Consider the following 18,433-nt stretch of genomic DNA (forward strand, 5'->3'; position numbering starts at 1 on the left):
TAATAACTCTGCGAAATATAGTTTCTTTTGAAACATTTTTTGAAGACTACTGTACTTCTGTTTTTTAGTGCAACAGTGAAATCTGTGGCTGTGAGAGAAACAGTATGGTAAGAATATGTTCAGTTTATTAATAACTGGCAGATTATGAAAAGTCACTCATTCTCTCTAAATTTATCTAAAGCAATCTTTCTATCATTATTATTTGAGGGTTAATTTTACAGAAAACAGTGCTGAGTCATTTGTGACTTGAGAAAGAGATGAAGATTAGGAGGGGAGGGGGTAAAAGAGAGTATAAAAGTCAGGTGAAGTGGTTGTTCAAGAATGATTGCAATAAGGTCATGAGAATGAGAGGGAATTTGAAAAACCCACAATAGAGTAAGAGTAATAAAAAGTGATGTGAAGAAAAATGTGTGAAAAAGATAACGGTAACTTTCTAAGCAAGAGGTGAATCCTGAGGGAAGAGAATAATAATAAAAAACCCACAAAAATCTGAGAAAAGAAATTGAGAAGAAGAGTACCTTAGAGAACTGTAAATGCACACTGAAAAGCACCAGAGTACATGATGTGCCCTTCAACAGCCATTAGTTGTCCTCCTTCCCTCTGTTCCCAGCCCATTCAGGATCTGGGGATCCCATAGCTCTGCTAGCACTCAGGAGAGCGCAGCTTCAGGGGCTGTTACACTATCAGATTCTGCCATGTGCTTAAAAGCTTTCTCTGCTCAGCTCTTCTGTGAGTTCTTTTGTGGAGTGTGAAGATCATTAAATGCAGGAGTTGCAGCGAGACGGGTGCTCTGGGAGGTTATCTATTTGGCCTCACTGCTCTCTCTCCAATCTCTGACTGCAAGGATCTTTTACAAAGTGCAAAGCATAGGGAAACAGCGGGCTTCCCAGTCCTGCACCTGACACCTGGAAGAAACCCACTACAGTCCTCGGCAAGTGAAAATAAGCATGACTAGCAAGCTGAGAGTCTGCCCATAAGACTTTTACCATTAAAAGCTGCTAATGGAAAAGTACTTTAAGCATGGCTGAAGCACATGAGAAGTTGTAGTCCTTTATTATGAGTTGAGATTCAATTATAATCAGATTTAATAAGGATATAGCACTCTTAGAGCTAACAAAGTATTGAGCAAATAAGAATTTACAAAACAAGTTTTATGAAATTAAGCCACAAATAAGCCTTTGATCTGTACAAACTTTTATAATACTGATAATGCTACTTATTATAGCTTAATATTGGCCCTTGGCTATGGGGTTCTGATTTAGCTCGAGCCACATAGATTTGAAGATACTTCTGAAGTGTTGAAAAAAAAAATAGTTTCTTACAGAGTGTTCTCTTGACAAATCCTTCCTGCAAAACATATTTTACTTTCTTATAATAGCACGTGGACTGTGTTATCCTTGATGATGGTGGATTTCTTTTGATGTCAAATCGGGATGAATATACACAACAGGTATGTATATTTTTAAATACAGTACATGATACGCAATAGGGAGAAGGTTTATGAGAAAAAGATAACCTTGCACTATCAGCTCACCCTAAGAACATATTATTTTGTTATTTATGTATATCATGTCCATCAGAGTTTGAAAGAATGGGTCAGAAATTGAAAAACATTTCTGAACAGCAAAAAATTTGCCATATCAGAAATTCTTTAGTCTTTTTCACAGACCTATTTAGATGCCAGACCTCTACCAAGTTGTGTTCTTTGTGCTCTGCCCTTAGGCTGCTAGGCTGCTGAATGGACTTTGGGTGGTGGGAGCAAGTAGTATGGTATCCACACACCTCCTTTCTCATACCCCTCTTTTTCGTCCCCAAGCAGGGTAGTCTCATTCATGCTGCATTTGCTGTCTAACTGGACTTCTCCAAAAAAGCTTTTGGGAGAGAAATAGTGAAACAAAGAAATAAGTACATAAGCAGCAAGACCAGATGAGTTATGCAGAGGAAAACATAGTGGGGAGAAAAAAAGTCAGATTTGTTCACTTTTCTATGAGAAAAATACTTGGAAATACTTTAACTTTTCTCTGTATATTCTCCTTCCTCAGATTGGAAGATTCTTTGGTGAAATTGATCCTGGCCTGATGCGAAACCTGATTAACATGTCCCTGTATGCCTTTAACAAGTCGTATGACTATCAGTCAGTCTGCGATCCTGAAGAAGAACCAAAGCAAGGAGCTGGACTTCGTTCTGCTTACGTGGTCAGTAGGTCCTTGTGCAGTGACTGACATTCCCTTGAAAGTCTGTAGGTGTTTATACAAATAATGTAAACTCTGTTGTGTTTTTTTTCCCAGCCTACAATAACAGATATTTTGCATCTCGGATGGTGGGCTTCAGCAGCTGCCTGGTACGTACAGTGTGTATGAAATCTGTATGTCCAAACTGGAATTATTCAGTAGATTGAGACTGGTCAGTCTTTCTCAGCTCTTCCCACCCCCCCACCCCAAACTGGTTTGAACCCTTCGTTTCTTCAGTTTCTCTTCGTGAATATTCTTAGCTATGCCACCAAACTCCTCAAAAAATTTCAGTGTTGAAGTCAAAACTGCTCTCACCAGGTTTTATGGTTGTGTGTTCTGACTCTACAAAATCAGCATCAGGAAGTAGAGTTGGGATTAATGGTATGACTGACAGGTGTGAAGGTTCAGATGAAATTATTACATTTAGAGTTACTGATCATTTGGTTCCCTGTTTCAGACTATCTTCTTTCCCTTGTTCTAGTAAGACGTCATAAGAAAATCAATGTTTGCTCTTCAGTGAATCATTTTACAAAAACACATGAAGCTTCTCTATTACAAAATGTAAAGAAATCTTGCTTCAGGCTGCAGGATAACCAATACGTTATCTGATGGCACAGTTCAGTTAAAGGTTCTCATGATAATTATTAGTTGGTTCTCTGAAACGGAAAGTGAAAAGCACTCCTGAACTATTTCAAGGAAGCAAATATATTAAAAGCATTTTGGACAATTCCATAGGCACAGTCCTAGCATTTTCTATAGCTGTAGGAAAAAATGGTATATTTGAGTGTAGTTGAGCTTTGGGATTGACCTTGAGAGAGTCAGGATTGCACCAGTAATAGGTTTATCTTTCACAGTCAGAATACTAGATACTTTGTAAAACTCAAGATCTGTCTAGGAGCCTTCTTTTCTTTTGACTTTGGTTTGTGCATTATTAATAATAGCCATAGAAATAATTTTACCTATTTCAGAGCCATATAGATAGACAACCCTAACAGCACCACATTGGGATAAGTGATTGGGACTGATGTGATACTTTTGCATTGGTGTGACTTTCACCCTTGTAGGCCATTCCTTTTTCTAAAGTTTTATGATGCTTTTTTTTTTTTATAATTATCAAGCTGGAATAAATTACTTGCTTTATGAAGCTAAAAGTAAAAATATAAAGCAGCTGAACAAAAATACAGTAATTTTGTCATGGACAGCTCTATGAAGATTGTATGTTCGTTTTTATTGTTGGTTACATTTTGTTAACAGCAACAGCAAAAATCTCAGTCTTCTTGGACAACAGCAAACCTCAAAAACTGGAGATGGGCAACAGTCCAGAAGAGAAACTTGAGCTCTTCTCAAACAGAGAAACTTTACTTTATCAGTGTTCAAATCAGACTCAGTGGTCTGGACTCGATTTAGACCTGAGGTTTATTTTGTGTGATGTTTAACTTGAAAGCACCACATGAAAGTACTTTCTATGGACATGTTTTTAATGGAATCTAGGTCAGAAGCAGGCAGAGAAGGCCATAAAGCAAGCAGAGTAAAAAGGGCTGACCAAAAATGGATTCAGTGAGGCACCTGGCAAAAGCAAATGCAGGGAAATAGGAGAAACCAGGTTATTAAAGAAAACTATAGTGTTTCAGGCAACAGTGTTGGACAAAGGTGTGAGTAAGAATTTTCAAAATTTATGTGCACTTAGTTAAGAAAGTATGTATCATTTCTGCTTCATGGTCTTTTAACCCAGAAGATTTTACAGTTTTCCCAGCCTGCCTTTTTCGCTCAGTTCCCTGTAAATTCTGCGGTAAGCCCGTAACGCGGGTTTGCTATTTTCTGTTAGCAAATTGCATCACTGTTAAACGGCATCAGGTCTTTTCTCATCCATGATGGTTAGTGCACTATCCGTCTGACGATTCAAGGCACAGAGCTGTGGATGTGAATCCAGAGCTCCTTCAGGCAATGCCTTCACTGGAAAGGTGACAGATTCAGTTTCTTTACACATGGATCATGCTGGATAAGGAGAAAAGGAAAAAATCTTGGAGGCTGAATAAAGTTATACGGCCCCTTCTCTCTGCAGAACAGGCGTTAAAACAGAATGATATGAGGACAGATCAGGACATATCTGTAGGTAGAAGCAAACCTAAAACATGATGACGGGAGACTACAGCTCAGGAAGGTTTAAGCAGAAGCAAGGAGTCAAGGAATGTAGCTGTTGAAATTCCTGTTTTGACAGGTTGGTAGGCAAGAAGAAGGTCGTGTATGTGGCAAGCTAGTACTTGCTTCAAGTAAATAAAATAGGAAAAATATGATCATGAGTGAAGAAAAATAAGTTGAAATAAATGGAGCTCTTTAAATCTAAGAGTTTCAGCAGACTCTAAAAGGAAAATATATTCTATACCACAAGAGCAGGAATAGAGATGATTTTAAAAGTCAATGGCTACAGTAATGATTTTTGTAATAGACTTGTAATATTCCAGTATTCATCTCCTTCTCAGCAATTTAATGAACCTTAATCAGTGTAAAGTATCTAATTCAGGAGCATTTTCCCTGAGCGTGTTCATAAGGAGTTCTAGTCGGTTGAAGTGTTACAGGAAAGCCAACATACCTCTTCCACCTCCCGCAGAGGTATAAAAAGAGAACATGGATAGCATGATAACATTTCTGTTATGTGAGTTATGGGCACAAACGATAGCAAATCTCAACAGTAGAATAACAGATTAGTGTGAAAGAAGACCTGGGAGGAAGCGTGAAAAGAAAACCAGAGTCAAACTGTAAAGAAGCATAGCTTTAATAACTGGCAAAAGCATAATTAAGCGGTGATGGTTTTGTTGTTAATAACTCTTATTTGAGCTGTTTTTAAGGATCCATTAAAATACAAAGAAGGCAAAGAGCCTTTAACAAATATATATTGTCTTTCTGTGTTTAGGTCTATCTTACAGCAACTGTTTCTGAGCTTGACTTTTCCACGTTTCCTTGAAGCAGGTAAGTCAAGGGAATGTTAAAGAGTCACCTTTGAGTGAAGTAGAAGGTAAGAATCTAGGCTGGGGGCCATATTTGGATCTCCCCATCGTGCCTGTGACTTAAAAATGTCATTGTTTATTTATTTGTTTTCTTCTTTCTGCCAGCTGATATGGAAGATGAAGATTTTGGTGCCACCCTGCCTAAAACAAGCTGTATCACAGAGCAAACTCAGTATTTCTTTGAAAATGATGACAAATCCTTTGGTGGGATAGTAGACTGCATAAACTGCTCCAGGTACAATTTCAGTATAAATAATAACTTTCAGATATTCATTTATTTTGCAAAAGATCATGACACTATTATAAGAACAAAAATATTTTTTGGATTAATTACACCAAATTTACATAAGCAAGACAGAAGTAGATAGGCAGTAAAATGACAAATTGCATTCTCTGTATGTTTGGAATTAATTTTAACTGTAATAATTAAAGAAATACTTCAGATTTTGTTTTGTAATCTGTATATGCTCCATGAAAATTGTATTTCTATCTCTGTTACAGATTGTTTTCTTTTAATTTATTACATGAATCACAGAATTGTAGGGGTTGGAAGGTACCTCTGGAGATCATCTCGTCCAACCCCGCTGCTGGAGCAGGCACACCCAGAGCAGGGGGCACAGGAACGCGTCCAGGCGGGTTTTAATGTCTCCAGGGAAGGGACTCCACAGCCTCCCTGGGCAGCCTGTGCCCCTGCTCTGGCACCCTCACAGGAAAGGAGTTTTTCCTCATATTGAGGTGGAACTTCCTGTGTTCCAGCTTGTGCCCATTGCCCTTTGTCCTGTTGTTGGGCACCACTGAAAAGAGTCTGGCCCCATCCTCTTGACACCTGCCATTTGGATATTTATAAGCATTGATAAGATCCCCCCTCAGTCTTCTCTTCTCCAGGTCTTGCAGCCTTTCCTCATACGGGAGATGCTCCAGTCCCCTGACCATCTTTGTAGCTCACTGCTGGACTCTCTCCAGTAGTTCCCTGTCTTCTTTGAACTGAGGGGCCCAGAACTGGATGCCATGCTCCAGGTGTGGCTTTCTTAGGGCAGAGTTAGAGGGGGAGGGTAACCTCTCTTGACCTGCTGGCCACATTCCTTTTAATCCACCCCAGATACTCTTGGCCTTCGTAGCCACAAGGGCACGTTGCTGGCTCATGGTCAGCTTGTTGTCCACCAGCACTACCAGGTCCTTCTCAGCAGAGCCACTTTCCAGCAGGTCAGTCCCCAACGTGTACTACTGCATGGGGTTGTTCCTCCCCAGGGGCCTGCCTTGCTTTTGTTGAATTTCATGAGGTTCCCCTCGGCCCAGCTCTCCAGCCTGTCCAGGTCTCGCTGGATGGCAGCAGAGCCCTCTGGTATATCAGCCGCCCCTCCCAGCTTGGTATCATCAGCGAACTTGCTGGGGTTACACTCTGTCCCATCATCCAGGTCATTGATGGATATCTTGAACAGGACTGGACCCAGTATAGACCCCTGGGGAACACCACTAGTGACAGGCCTCCAGCCAGACTCTGCTCCATTGATCACAACCGAGTTCTGCGATTCAGCCAGTTCTCTATCCACCTCACTGTCCACTCATCCAACCCACACTTCCTAAGCTTACCTGTGAGGATATTACAGGAGACAGCGTCAAAAGCCTTGCTGAAGTCAAGGTAAACAACATCCGGTGCTCTCCCTTCATCTACCCAGCCAGTCATGTCATTATAGAAGGCTGTCAGGTTGGTCGAGCATGATCTTCCCTTGGTGAATCCATGTTGACTGTTTCTGATAACCTTCTTGTCCTCTACATGCTTGGAGATGACCTCCAGGATGAACTGCTCCATCACCCTTACGAGGATGGAGGTGAGGCTGACTGGCCTGTCCTATAGTTTCCCAGGTCCTCCTTCTTGCCCTTTTTGAAGATTGGAGTGACATTTGCTTTCCTCCAGTCCTTGGGCACCTCTCCTGGCTTCGTGATGCATCTGCCAGCTCCCTCAGCACTTGTGGGTGCATCCCATGGGGACCCATGGATTTATAAGGATCCAGTTTGCCTAAATGATCTCTAACCCAATCCTCCTCAACCAAAGTCTTCCTTTCTCCAGATTTTCTGTCTCAGCTCTGGGGGCTGAGGTGACTGAGGGCCAGACTTAGCAGTAAAGACTGAAGCAGAGAAGGCATTCATTAACTCTGCCGTCTCTGCATCATGTGTCACCAGGGCACCCACCTCATTCAGCAGCGGGCCCACAGTTTCCCCAGTCTTTCTTTTACTGCTGATGTATTTGAAGAAGCCCTTTTTGTTATGCTGGACATCCTTTGCCAGATTTAGCTGCAAGTGGGCCTTGGCCTTCCTCATCGCATCTCTGCATACTCTGACAACATTCCTATATTCCTCCCAAGTGGCCAGTCTCTTTTTCTATGTACTGTAAACCTTCTTCCATTTGAGTTTTTCTAGAAGCTCTTTGATCATTCATGTGAGTGTCCTGGCTCCTTTGCTTGACTTCTTCCTCACAGGGATACATCAATCTTGAGCTTGGAGGAAGTAGTACTTGAATATTGATCAGCTGACTTGGACCCCGCTGCCTTCTAGAGCCCTAGCCCAGGGGATTCCTCCTAGCAGGGCTTTGAAGAGGCCAAAGTTAGCTCTCCTGAAGTCCAGCGTTGTAATCCTACTTGTCACACTTCTACCATGCAGGATAGTGAACGCCATCGTCTCATGGTCATTGCAACAGATGCTGCCCACAACCCTCAGATCCTCAGCTAGACCTTCCTTGTTTGTTAGTATAAAGTCTAGAAGCACATCTTGCCTTGGTGGCTTCTCCACCGCCTGTGTGAAAAATTATCCTCGATGCTCTCCGGGAACCTCCTGGAGTGCACGCGCCTCACCATGTTGTGTTTCCAGCAAATATCAGGGTGGTTGAAGTCCCCCATAAGGACCAGGGCCTGCAATTGCGAGACTACTTCCAGCTGTCTGTAGAAGGCTTCATCAACTACCTCTTCCTGGTCAGGTGGCCTGTAGCAAACACCCACAAGAGTGTCACCCATATTTGCTTGGACCTTAATTTTTACCCAGAAGCTCTTGAGTCATTCTTCCTCCACCCCTGGGCAAAGCTCGATACATTCCAGTTGCTCCCTCACATAGAGAGCAACTCCCCCACCTTGCCTTGCTGGCCTGTCTTTCCTAAATAGTGTGTATCCATCCATGACAGCATTCCAGTCATGTCAGCTATCCCACTGTCTCTGTAATTGCAGTGAGATAGTGGCCCTGTGACCACACAGAGATCTCTAGTTCCTCCTGTTTATTCCCCATGCTGTGTGTGTTGGCATACAGGCATTTCAGAGAGGTAATTGAGCCCACAGGTTTCACTGGAGGGGTGCATGAGGATCCGCTACAGCCATACACACCCTTGAGGTGGTTGGTCTTCTGATTGTCATCTTGTGAGACAGCTAAGGCACCTTTGTGACTGCTTTTGTTGTCCTGGCTTATTATCCCATTGGATATGATGGCATTAGCATTGCCACTTTGGACCTCGCCCCCCAAGTCCTTCGGTCCATCAGTATAAAGCCCGCCTCACCAAGTTGGCCAGCCTGTTGCCAAAGATTCTCTTTCCCCTTCTAGACAGGTGGAGTTCAGCTCTCCCTTAAGAGGCTATCATTGCTGGGCAAAGTCCCATTGTCGTGAAAGCCAAAACCCTCACGATGGCACCAGCCACACAGCCAAGAGTTGATTTGTGTTATTCATCTATTACTGGCTACCCATTTTTCTCCAGCTGGTAAAATGAAGGAGGAGATGACTTGGGCACCAATATTTTTCACTTGGTCCCCCAGGACTTTATATAGTGTTCCACGGTTCTGCCCAGGCTCTGGCTTATAGCATAATTAATGTCCACGTGGAAAAGTAACAGAAGATAGTAATCTGTGCTCTTGACAAGTTGTGGCACCCTCTCAGCGATGCCTCGGATCGTAGCTCCTGGAAGGGAGCAAACCTCTCATGACTCCCTGTGAGGTCAGCAGATGGGCACCTCAGTGCCTTTTAACACTTACCCACTACAAGAACTCGACTATTCTTTTTATGGTATCCAAAACCTTAAAGGCATTCAGCAGGATTCAGAAGAAGATGATTTCCATTAATCTGGTTATGTATTGGGATTTTTGATGGTCGAGAAGATTATGCAATTTATCTTCAAATTTACCTCCTAGTCAATAGTGCTCATGATTTAAAAGCTGTGGGTCTTATTAAGCAAAGCATGCTGTTTTGTTTTGTGATTAAAAGAATTACTCTTCAGGCTCCATGTGCCTTTTCAAGATGATGTTTAATGTTATGTTAAAAAAATTGGGCACTTAGGAGCCATAACAACTTGGACTAGTCCTGTGTTTCATACAAAAGCCTGCTGGGTTGAAAGTTTGCATAGATTATGAGTTTCTGAAAATGTCTTAAAAATTAAAATAAACAGTCAGATTTCAAACTCCTTGAAGACAATATTTCAAGCCAGGAAAGAAAGACAGAGGGCACTGGAGAATGGTGAATACAGCCAAAACATGCAGATATTTTTCCCAACTCCCATACTTTCTCCTCCATGTCTCTAGGATGTGTTTGTGTGGTACTTGGTCGTGCACAGAACTCATTGAGCTGGGGTTTTTGGCTTTGGTTTTGTAGGGGTTTTTTGTTTGGTTTTTGGTTATGTGGGGTTTTTTTTAATCTGGACATTTTTCAGAAGAGTTCTTTAGTTTACTTAACTGAAAGACTACAGAAATTATGCTAGTATCACAAAAACAGCGCCACAGTGTGGGAATGAGTACAAAAGGACAATTTAAGGTGGTTAAAACAAGCAGATCTGTAATCACAACATCAGTTATTTAATTAACAGGTATTTTGACCTCTTCTTGTACCCAATCAGTGGTACAAACTCATCATCTGTGAAATATCAGAAATAATCTGATCAATTCACATCTAAGTAATAAAACCCTACTTGTATAGAGTGGTAACTGTCTATATGAAAACGCTTGGTTGTTGTCTTATATTTGTATGAAAATGTATTTAGAATCCACTAAAAGCATTTAGCCTGTTAGATTGTCCTGAATTTACCCCTCTTGGACAGGTAGAATATATTTTATTAATGACTAAGAAATATTAAGGTTTTTTTCTCTGCTTTTTTGAAGATCTGTCTGCCTTTCTAGTAAATTCAAGTTGTACATGAAAATTATAATTGAAAAATCCAGAAATATCCTTACCTTTAGTATCTAAGGCATGAAGTGTAGTATCTCTAGCTTAAAGGTATAATGCTGCCTATTCAATTATTTATAAATGGAAAATGACCCCATTAACCTAAAGGCTTTTTGTGGAATTATATGTACATAAAAATACAACAAATACACATCCAATACACAGCATACATATCCTAAACCTCTTTCTCACCCTTCTTACAGACAGGTTTATGTGTTGGGGTTTTGTTTGTTTGTTTGTTTTTGTGTTTGGGGATTTTCTCAGTGTTGTTAGGGGAAGAATTGATGCTGAACTGATTTTGTTTCACAGTACAGCTACTGTTGTAGCAGTACAGAGCTAGCTATTAACCTAATTAAAGTCATTTTATACTCTTTTCAATTTTTTCCACTAATAAGTCTGGTTGAAAGACGGAACCGTGGAAATGTCAAAAAGATTACAGAATTTGTTATAAATGTTTCTTGCTGTTCATTAATGGAGAAGATAAACAGTAGCAAGCAGACTGAATCTGTGAAGTTGGATTGCTTTTATTCCAATACTGTGTGTCCTTCTCAAATACGGATTTCCTTGCTTCATTTAAACATTGGTTTTTGTTGGCTTTTTTTCTAGACTTTATCACGCAGAGAAGATTTCAAACACTAATCTAGTGTTCATTATTAGTGACAGCCAACTGCTGTGCCGCTCCTGTGACCCAAAGCCACTGATGCAAGCTGAGAAGCCGGGTATCCTTTAAAATTATGATATTTAGTAGTGTGGATTGATTTTTGGCTATGATATACTGGAATACATTTGGAAAAAAAGTAGCCTGTTTATGCACATATTAGTAGCATGGTTGCCATTGGAGTACTCGAAGCAGCATATATTTGTGGATGATACCACAAATCATATGGGGCAGCATCATTGAGGTAGAGAGCAAAGCTGTTAGTTGTGAGGACCTAACCACAAATGGGCTCACAGGAACTTAATGAAGTTTCCAAAGGGCAGGTGCAAAGTCTTGGATCCAAGACAGAATAATGACATACAGCTGGACAGGCTGGGCGCAGAATGACTCGAAACAGCTTTGCAGGAAAGGACTTGAGGGTCATGATGGACAAGAAGTTGAGCATCATTTGGCTCTGCGCCTTTCAATAAAGAGGGCCAGTCACATCCTGGGCTTTGTTAGCAAGAGTGCAGTCAGCAGGTTGGGATGAGAAGTTGGGATGGTGCAGTGATGCCTGTAACACTGAGGTGAAGTGATGGAGGCACTTCAGTGTGTGCTCATTGCCAATGAGAGCTGCTTACTTCTGATGGAAACTGCTTTAACATGAAAGGCTAGAGTTTATCCAGCTGCTAGCATAGAATTTCTTCAGAGCTGTCTGGAGACATAGATGGCATACATGTTAAACAGAGTCCTTGCAACACATGCATTAAAATTAAAAGCATGTGAAAGATTGTTGTTCAATTTACAGCCATCTGCATGCCAATCTCTATGCCTTTAGCCTGTTCACTCCAGCAGATATGTGTAGGTGATGGTGATGGAAATACATAAAAGCAACATACACATATTCTAGGCCAGCAGAAATGCACCTCATTTTTTCTTTGTTATATATGCTTGAGGACAGCATGCCAGATACGGTAAGTCAAATCATAATTTGGATTGTTTTGACAGTATATGGAAAACAATTGGTAATACCTTTGTCCATGTCAGGAAGTTAGTTGAGACAGCCTCTCCCATTCCTGAAAGAAAAACAGGTGGTGGTAGAGATGACTATGTTTCTTTGGCATAAGCAATGCATTCATTGCCACATTAATAAACTGGCATTCCATCTATGCTTGGGCTGAAAAGGAAGTTACATTGGGGTGGAAGCAATATCCATGTCATCACAGAACTATATAAACACAGTTTACACAATTCTAATTGGCTCCAGTCCACGACAGTTTGAGTGACGTTGCCACTGTCTGAATTTATAGAGAGCACTTGCTATGGTAAATGAAGCACGTTTGATGGGAAGCGAGCACATGACATGCATTTCCCTGTGGGACCCAAACTTTCTAGAAAGCAATAAATGACCTCAAATGGCAGCCAGAGCAGGTGGGTGGGCTTCATTCATTGACTAAATGAACTATTTTATTTTTGTTCCAACTATTCAGTACTAAGCTATTCTCTCTTTTCTATGACTAAGGTACATTGTGAGATGCAGATGTAGCATAACATCACACGAGCAGAGAGAATGACCTTTGGGTGCTATTCAGATGGTTATTATTAGACTCTGCTTGTTTCTGGTTGGTACACCTTTGCTTGTACACATGGTCTTTTAGAATATTTCTACATTTTGACTTCCCTTTCAGCTGGACCCTGACAGAGGAAAGGGGAGGTGAGTCTGAAAACATCTGAATGAAGACAAATGTAGATCTGTGGAACTAAATTCCCCATCCTCTTGCCTTCTTTTCCATGGGGCATCTTCACTCATTGCAATGAAGCTGCTGTAGTACTCCACAGTAGTGCATAAACAGGATTGATGCAAGTGTAAGTTAGAGCTACTAAGACAAGTAAAGTTTTGGTGCTCAATCTTTTGGAACAGTCTAGCTTAGCTTTAATGTGTGTACTACCAACAGTGGAATAAAAAAAAAGCCTAACATACGGAATGGCAATACCAGCAGGTTTCAACAGAAGGCAGTTTTGCAGTTTACCATATCCATGCCTTTCAGGTATGCTGCAATGGATTGTGTCCCTTTTTAGCCTGTGGCAAACATGAAGTATAGCATTTACACTTAAATATCAGCAATTACAGATTTCAGAGACGTAAGCTGTTGCATTACCTTACATTTACAGTTAGCTAATTAACAGCATGACAGTGCTCCTATTCCTATCCTGCTGTTGTGCTGTTAGTTTGGACAGCATTTTCTCTGTCTCCATCTCTGAAAAGCTAATGAGATCTGACTAGTTTTTCTGTCAGTTACTATCAAAGCCTACAGTGGATGATCTTGTCTATGATATTTGTACACATAATAACACCAGAAGTTCTTATAGGTCTTCACTGCAATTTTCAGCCTGTATATAGCATTACTTTGCCAAACAGGTTTCCTCGCTTTTACTGTGTATCTTCATTTTAGCAGAATAACTGAATGGAAAGTTATGCTATAACCAATCAGCACCATTGAAAATTTACTACTTTATCAAATATTTTCTGTAATGTTTATGCAACGTTAATAAAAGCAATACAGAAAAACTTTTAAAAACTCAGCTTTTATTTTTATTTTGCATATGGTTCTGGAAGTACTGGTTCTAAAACGTCATGCAGGATGTTTATTTTCGTGATTAAAGCAGTGTAAAAAAAAGGGGTATTTGATTTTGATTTATCTGGAGGATTGGCTTGGTTTGTTTTTCTTTAATTTAAACAAGGAACTGTGACTATTGATGTTTACTTCAGTACTATCTGAATTAGCATAAAACTTCTCCTATGACAGTAAAAACAGAATGTTAATTCTGCTAATGGACAATGCATGAAAACCAGTCATGCTCCTTAACCAGAGAAACAGATGAAGGGCCAAATCCTTGTGAAATGGTCAAACAACCTAGGTACAGAAAGGGTCCTGATGTCTGTTTTGATGAAGCCAAACAGGTAAAATTGAACTTGTAAGACTTTAGGACTATCTTTAAAAACAATTGTAGAGCTGTTTTAGAAAAGCAATGAAACTATGTTTAAATGTACCTTGGTGCCTGGTAACCTATCTATCACTAAACATACTGTTCACTGTAGACCATAGCCACTCTATTTCAAGTATCCCATGATTAACATAAAATTAGCAGCTGCTTTCTTATCTGCCTTTCCTATAACCATTGCACTTTCACACATGATTCCCACTAAAAAATAAAAAATCAGTGAGCATAAAACTGATGGTCTCTGTACAGGGCAATGAAATTCAGTTCTTCTGTGGCTTTCACAAATAGATGATAATCCTGGCTTAGAAGTAGTATTTTTATATTAGTGTTTCCAAATATTATTTAAGGTGTCATTAAATTATTAAAAACATTGTATCTGGTTTAGGATGTTGTTCCTCGTAGAAATTCTGTGAAAGTGTATTAACCTTCAGTCACATTCTTAACAGGTATAAAAGTGCATTGCTTTACTGAAATCAGCAAAACTATGCTGTTTAGTACTCCCTATATTGTATACATTACAGTTTTGAAGGAGAAAAATAACTGTGCCACGTATATAAGTTATTTTGAATATACTCTCTGTCTTACCTTTCAAAATACTGTATGAAAGAGAATATGTTGAATTTAAATTGTTCAGAATAAATTTCAAGTCAAAACATACTGAAGAGGGAAGTACCTGCCATTATATAAAATAATTATTTTAAAAATTTGTAATTTGTAATGCCTCATCCCAGTTCTGCAAAGGAAAGATTGTCCAAAACTAGGGCGGTTAGTTGGCTGTAACTGCTGTATACCAAGTTTTGTTCCAGTATAATCTCTGCTTTTCTTTAATGAGGTACAATTACCGAGATGTCAGTAATGTTAAAAAAGTCCAGACAGTTGGTATTCAATGCATTTTTCTAGTAACCAAATTTTATTTAAAAAAATCAGTCTTCTTACTGGCCAGCAAAGGATAAACAAAGTTGAAAATACATCCAAAAGCAATTTGGCCTTTGTAAATAGTCCACATCCTCCTGATATGATTGTGTGTGAAAGTACAACTCTTGCTCACTAGCTTGATGTGCTAATCAGTGTGTAAGTCGTGTTTTGTAACAGTGGATTGTTTTGGTTAAGTTTATTTGCAAAATTTGTTGTGAATCTGCTGCTCTTGGGTGGATGCTTTCACATTAACTCTGCTGACTGCCAGCAATCTGCATGATATCTCATCTTGTATGTCTTTTTTTCTGTGTTTTCTTTCCTTTCCTCTACTTGCTACTTTGCCTGTTATTAATAGGATCAGCCTATATGCACAACGAGTCGTGCCTCTGCCATGACGTCCGCTCCTATCTTCATTTTTCTGCAAGTTTTCATATGGTGTGGATGGTCAGTTACTTTCTCTAATTTTTTGTTTTGTTCTTGGCTTAAAAAATTAGGAGACATTTTTACTTACTAAGCATACAAAAGAAAACAGAATGAAGCGAGTCCCAGAAGCAACAATCTGGAGCAAATTACTATTGCAGTATTAAGGGAAATTAAATATGAAAAAACCCTGTCTGGAGCCTTATAAATCACAATTACAGAACACAAGGGCCTCTCCCATAGCAAGTACAAAGACACAGGAACCTGTTGGGTTCATATGGTTGGCTCTCTGAGATTGCACGTGTACCAACTGAGTCAATGTCAATCTGTTCAAAACATTTTTCACTTGTCCCTGTTAAAACGAAATAGAAGAAAGTTTTCTGCACAAAGGTACAAATTAATTAGAAGAGACTATAATACCTGAGTAAATAAAGCTGTACTTAGGGACAGCAAGGATGAGTGCTCTGTGTGAGAGTAAGTGGTGCTGTCGAGAAGAATAAGGACTTTTTACTACATTCAAATTTATGCAAATGTTAATGACGGAAGGTAATAGTGTGCATCAATACGGTTAAACTCTGAATTCAGTAAAATTGTATTTTTACTTTTTAATTTTTTGCATCCTAAATATATTCATTGCCTAATTACAGCAGAAATTGGGGTTTTTCTTCTAATGAAATATATGGACACATGAAGTCCTGTTGACCTAGTACATGCTCTCGGTTTCACAATGAAAGCCTTGGCGTTTTAGGCTGTGTTGCATTTAGTGGTGTGAGAGTGTGCATGTGCTAGTGGCATGTGCGCAAGAGAACCGCTGATCTAAAGAGAATAAAATTCACGGCCTTGTACACTAGAGGGGTTTCTAATCAATATTATTACTCAGAAAACCACTAGAGGGAGATACTAACATATCTATCAAAGTAAAGCCAACTGACAAGCCAGAAATGGAAACTTAGAGGAAATTTTTTAAGTTAGTGTAGTAAAATATTGAAAAATGTAACAACTTAGAACACATTTTCTCAATAACTTATATTGTCTTTATACTTGGGCAGAAGATTCAATTAATATCACTTGAACGTCAGTGAAAAAATGTTTAAAGTTCTGTTTTACAACTGTATTTGAGTGATTTTGAAGTTTCCTTTTCTGTATTTAAATTATTTAATTTCTAGCAAGCCTAGGAACTTGCACAGCCGTGGCTGAAGGTTGTGAGGAAGGGTGAAAGTCCCCTCCTCCAAACCATGGTATTTCACATTGAAATACAGAGGCTTAACAGCTCATGTTCTTACTCATGCAATTTGCTCTGCAAGTAACCTTATTTTAATTGAAAATCTACTGTCCAATGTACATAAAGCAGCAGAGACTCACCATGAGCTGAATTCTTTATGTTGAAAATGATCTTTCTGCTCAAGAAGGCAAACCAAAATACTGGGAAACCCATGAAATGTAATTTTAGCTGATAGACTTTTGGCAGCAGAAAGTTATAAAGGTAATATTATTCGTCCATCCTGTTTTTATTAACTTTGTGATTTTGGAAATAAGTTCTCACTGGACATTAATCTGTGTGGTTTTATTAAAATCACTGAAGCCAACACAGATACAAACTAGCTGACCATGTTCAATAATGACGGTTTGGTTTTGTTTTTTTCATCAAGGATAACAAAATAGTCTTTATCACCCCCTTGAATACCTTGCTCTTACTTTGTATATGCAAGCTGGTTTTGTTTGCCATGCCTGAGAATAAAGAGAACTCTACAAGCTTTTAGCCCCTTCTGGGAATGCCTTATTTCCATCAGCTCCCAGGGATGTCAGTGAGAGCTTTGAAGGTGATTAGCAGCCCAGACAACTGTATACGTCCTGATAGGATTGGCTCTATCCCTGATCTGTGTGTGGGTAGCTGTACAGCTTTGACAGCTTTGTGTCGTAGTCCAGACAAAGAAAGGTAACACAAAATTTATGAAAGACCATGCATTGGAACTTGAAATTACTCTAAAAGCAAAGGTGTTCTCCATGCAATATGAAGCATTTAAAATATTTGCTTATAAAATGTGTAACTTTGAGGTAAGCAACTGATATCAAAAGGCCAGATCAGAAGCTTTTTGGCAGATATTGTTGTTTTATCTTTTTTTATATTCAGTGTAGCACAATGGGTTCTGAGAAATTATTAAGGTTCCAAGACAAAGTTTTAGTACATTAAATAGTTATTTAGATACTTTAGAAGTAGCTAAAGGAGTAGAAAGTATGTTTCTAGACCTAGATGTATGTGTGTATATATATGTATTTATATTTCCATGTCTGTCTGTAAAATTTTGGACTGGCACTGCCTTCAAGGAAATGTTGATATATAACAGTGAATATGTGGGTTTAATGCTTAACAATGAATATACGGTTTTAAAATCACATTCATTTTCCATTCTGCAAGTGTTGAATAATTTTCACAGTGTGTGATGTTGTAAAATAAGCCTCTCCAGAGTTGCCATAGTAAGGCGTGACATGAAGGAGATGGCATTTGAATTTGACACTTCTCTACCTCAAGCATGCAAGGAAATTTGACATGTGACTTATTAATGCAAGAAATTTCTGATACAGTTCTGATGAAATGAAACTGTCTAAAGAGGATTCTTTCCAATTCATTTTCCCATTCTTTCTCTCTTCAAAGAGAAATACTGTACAGAATATTATTCTGAAGACAACAAAGAGAGGACATCCCCAACTGATCTGTTGGTTATTCAGTTTTTCTGTGTGACTAATGTAGTAGTGACTAATGTAAATGGGCTGGAAAATTTCAGTGAAACTGCTTAAAAATACTTTAGTGTCTAATTGCACTGGCAGAGGTAAAGATAAGATAAGGTAAAGATAAGATAAAAAGATGCTATGTAATTTATTATAAGAAATTTTATAAGAAATCCCCCCAAAAAAACATTTACAGGAAACAGTTGGGAAGTTTTCTTAAAGCTCAGGAGCAGGGGAAGTATTTTCAAAAAAGGCATTTTGAAGACTGTTCAAAACTGAGCTTTTGCTCAGTCTTGTTCCAAATTAAT

At 39.3% G+C, this 18,433-nt stretch overlaps 1 protein-coding gene across 3 annotated transcripts in view; it reads left to right on the plus strand.

The window, feature by feature from the left end:
- The window catches only part of CACNA2D1 (calcium voltage-gated channel auxiliary subunit alpha2delta 1), a 422,362-nt gene that overhangs the window by 398,803 nt on the left and 5,126 nt on the right, over positions 1-18,433 (plus strand). For all 3 annotated transcript variants that reach the window (XM_064443902.1, XM_064443918.1, XM_064443910.1), the window contains 8 exons: positions 69-107; positions 1,379-1,450; positions 2,043-2,195; positions 2,289-2,341; positions 5,143-5,198; positions 5,342-5,471; positions 11,030-11,142; positions 13,940-14,022. In XM_064443902.1, coding sequence (XP_064299972.1) covers positions 69-107; positions 1,379-1,450; positions 2,043-2,195; positions 2,289-2,341; positions 5,143-5,198; positions 5,342-5,471; positions 11,030-11,142; positions 13,940-14,022 — 699 coding nt within the window. The remainder of the gene's footprint in view (positions 1-68; positions 108-1,378; positions 1,451-2,042; positions 2,196-2,288; positions 2,342-5,142; positions 5,199-5,341; positions 5,472-11,029; positions 11,143-13,939; positions 14,023-18,433) is intronic.

This window comes from Phalacrocorax carbo, chromosome 1 (genome assembly GCF_963921805.1).
Source record: "Phalacrocorax carbo chromosome 1, bPhaCar2.1, whole genome shotgun sequence".
NCBI classification, from domain to species: Eukaryota; Metazoa; Chordata; class Aves; order Suliformes; family Phalacrocoracidae; genus Phalacrocorax; species Phalacrocorax carbo.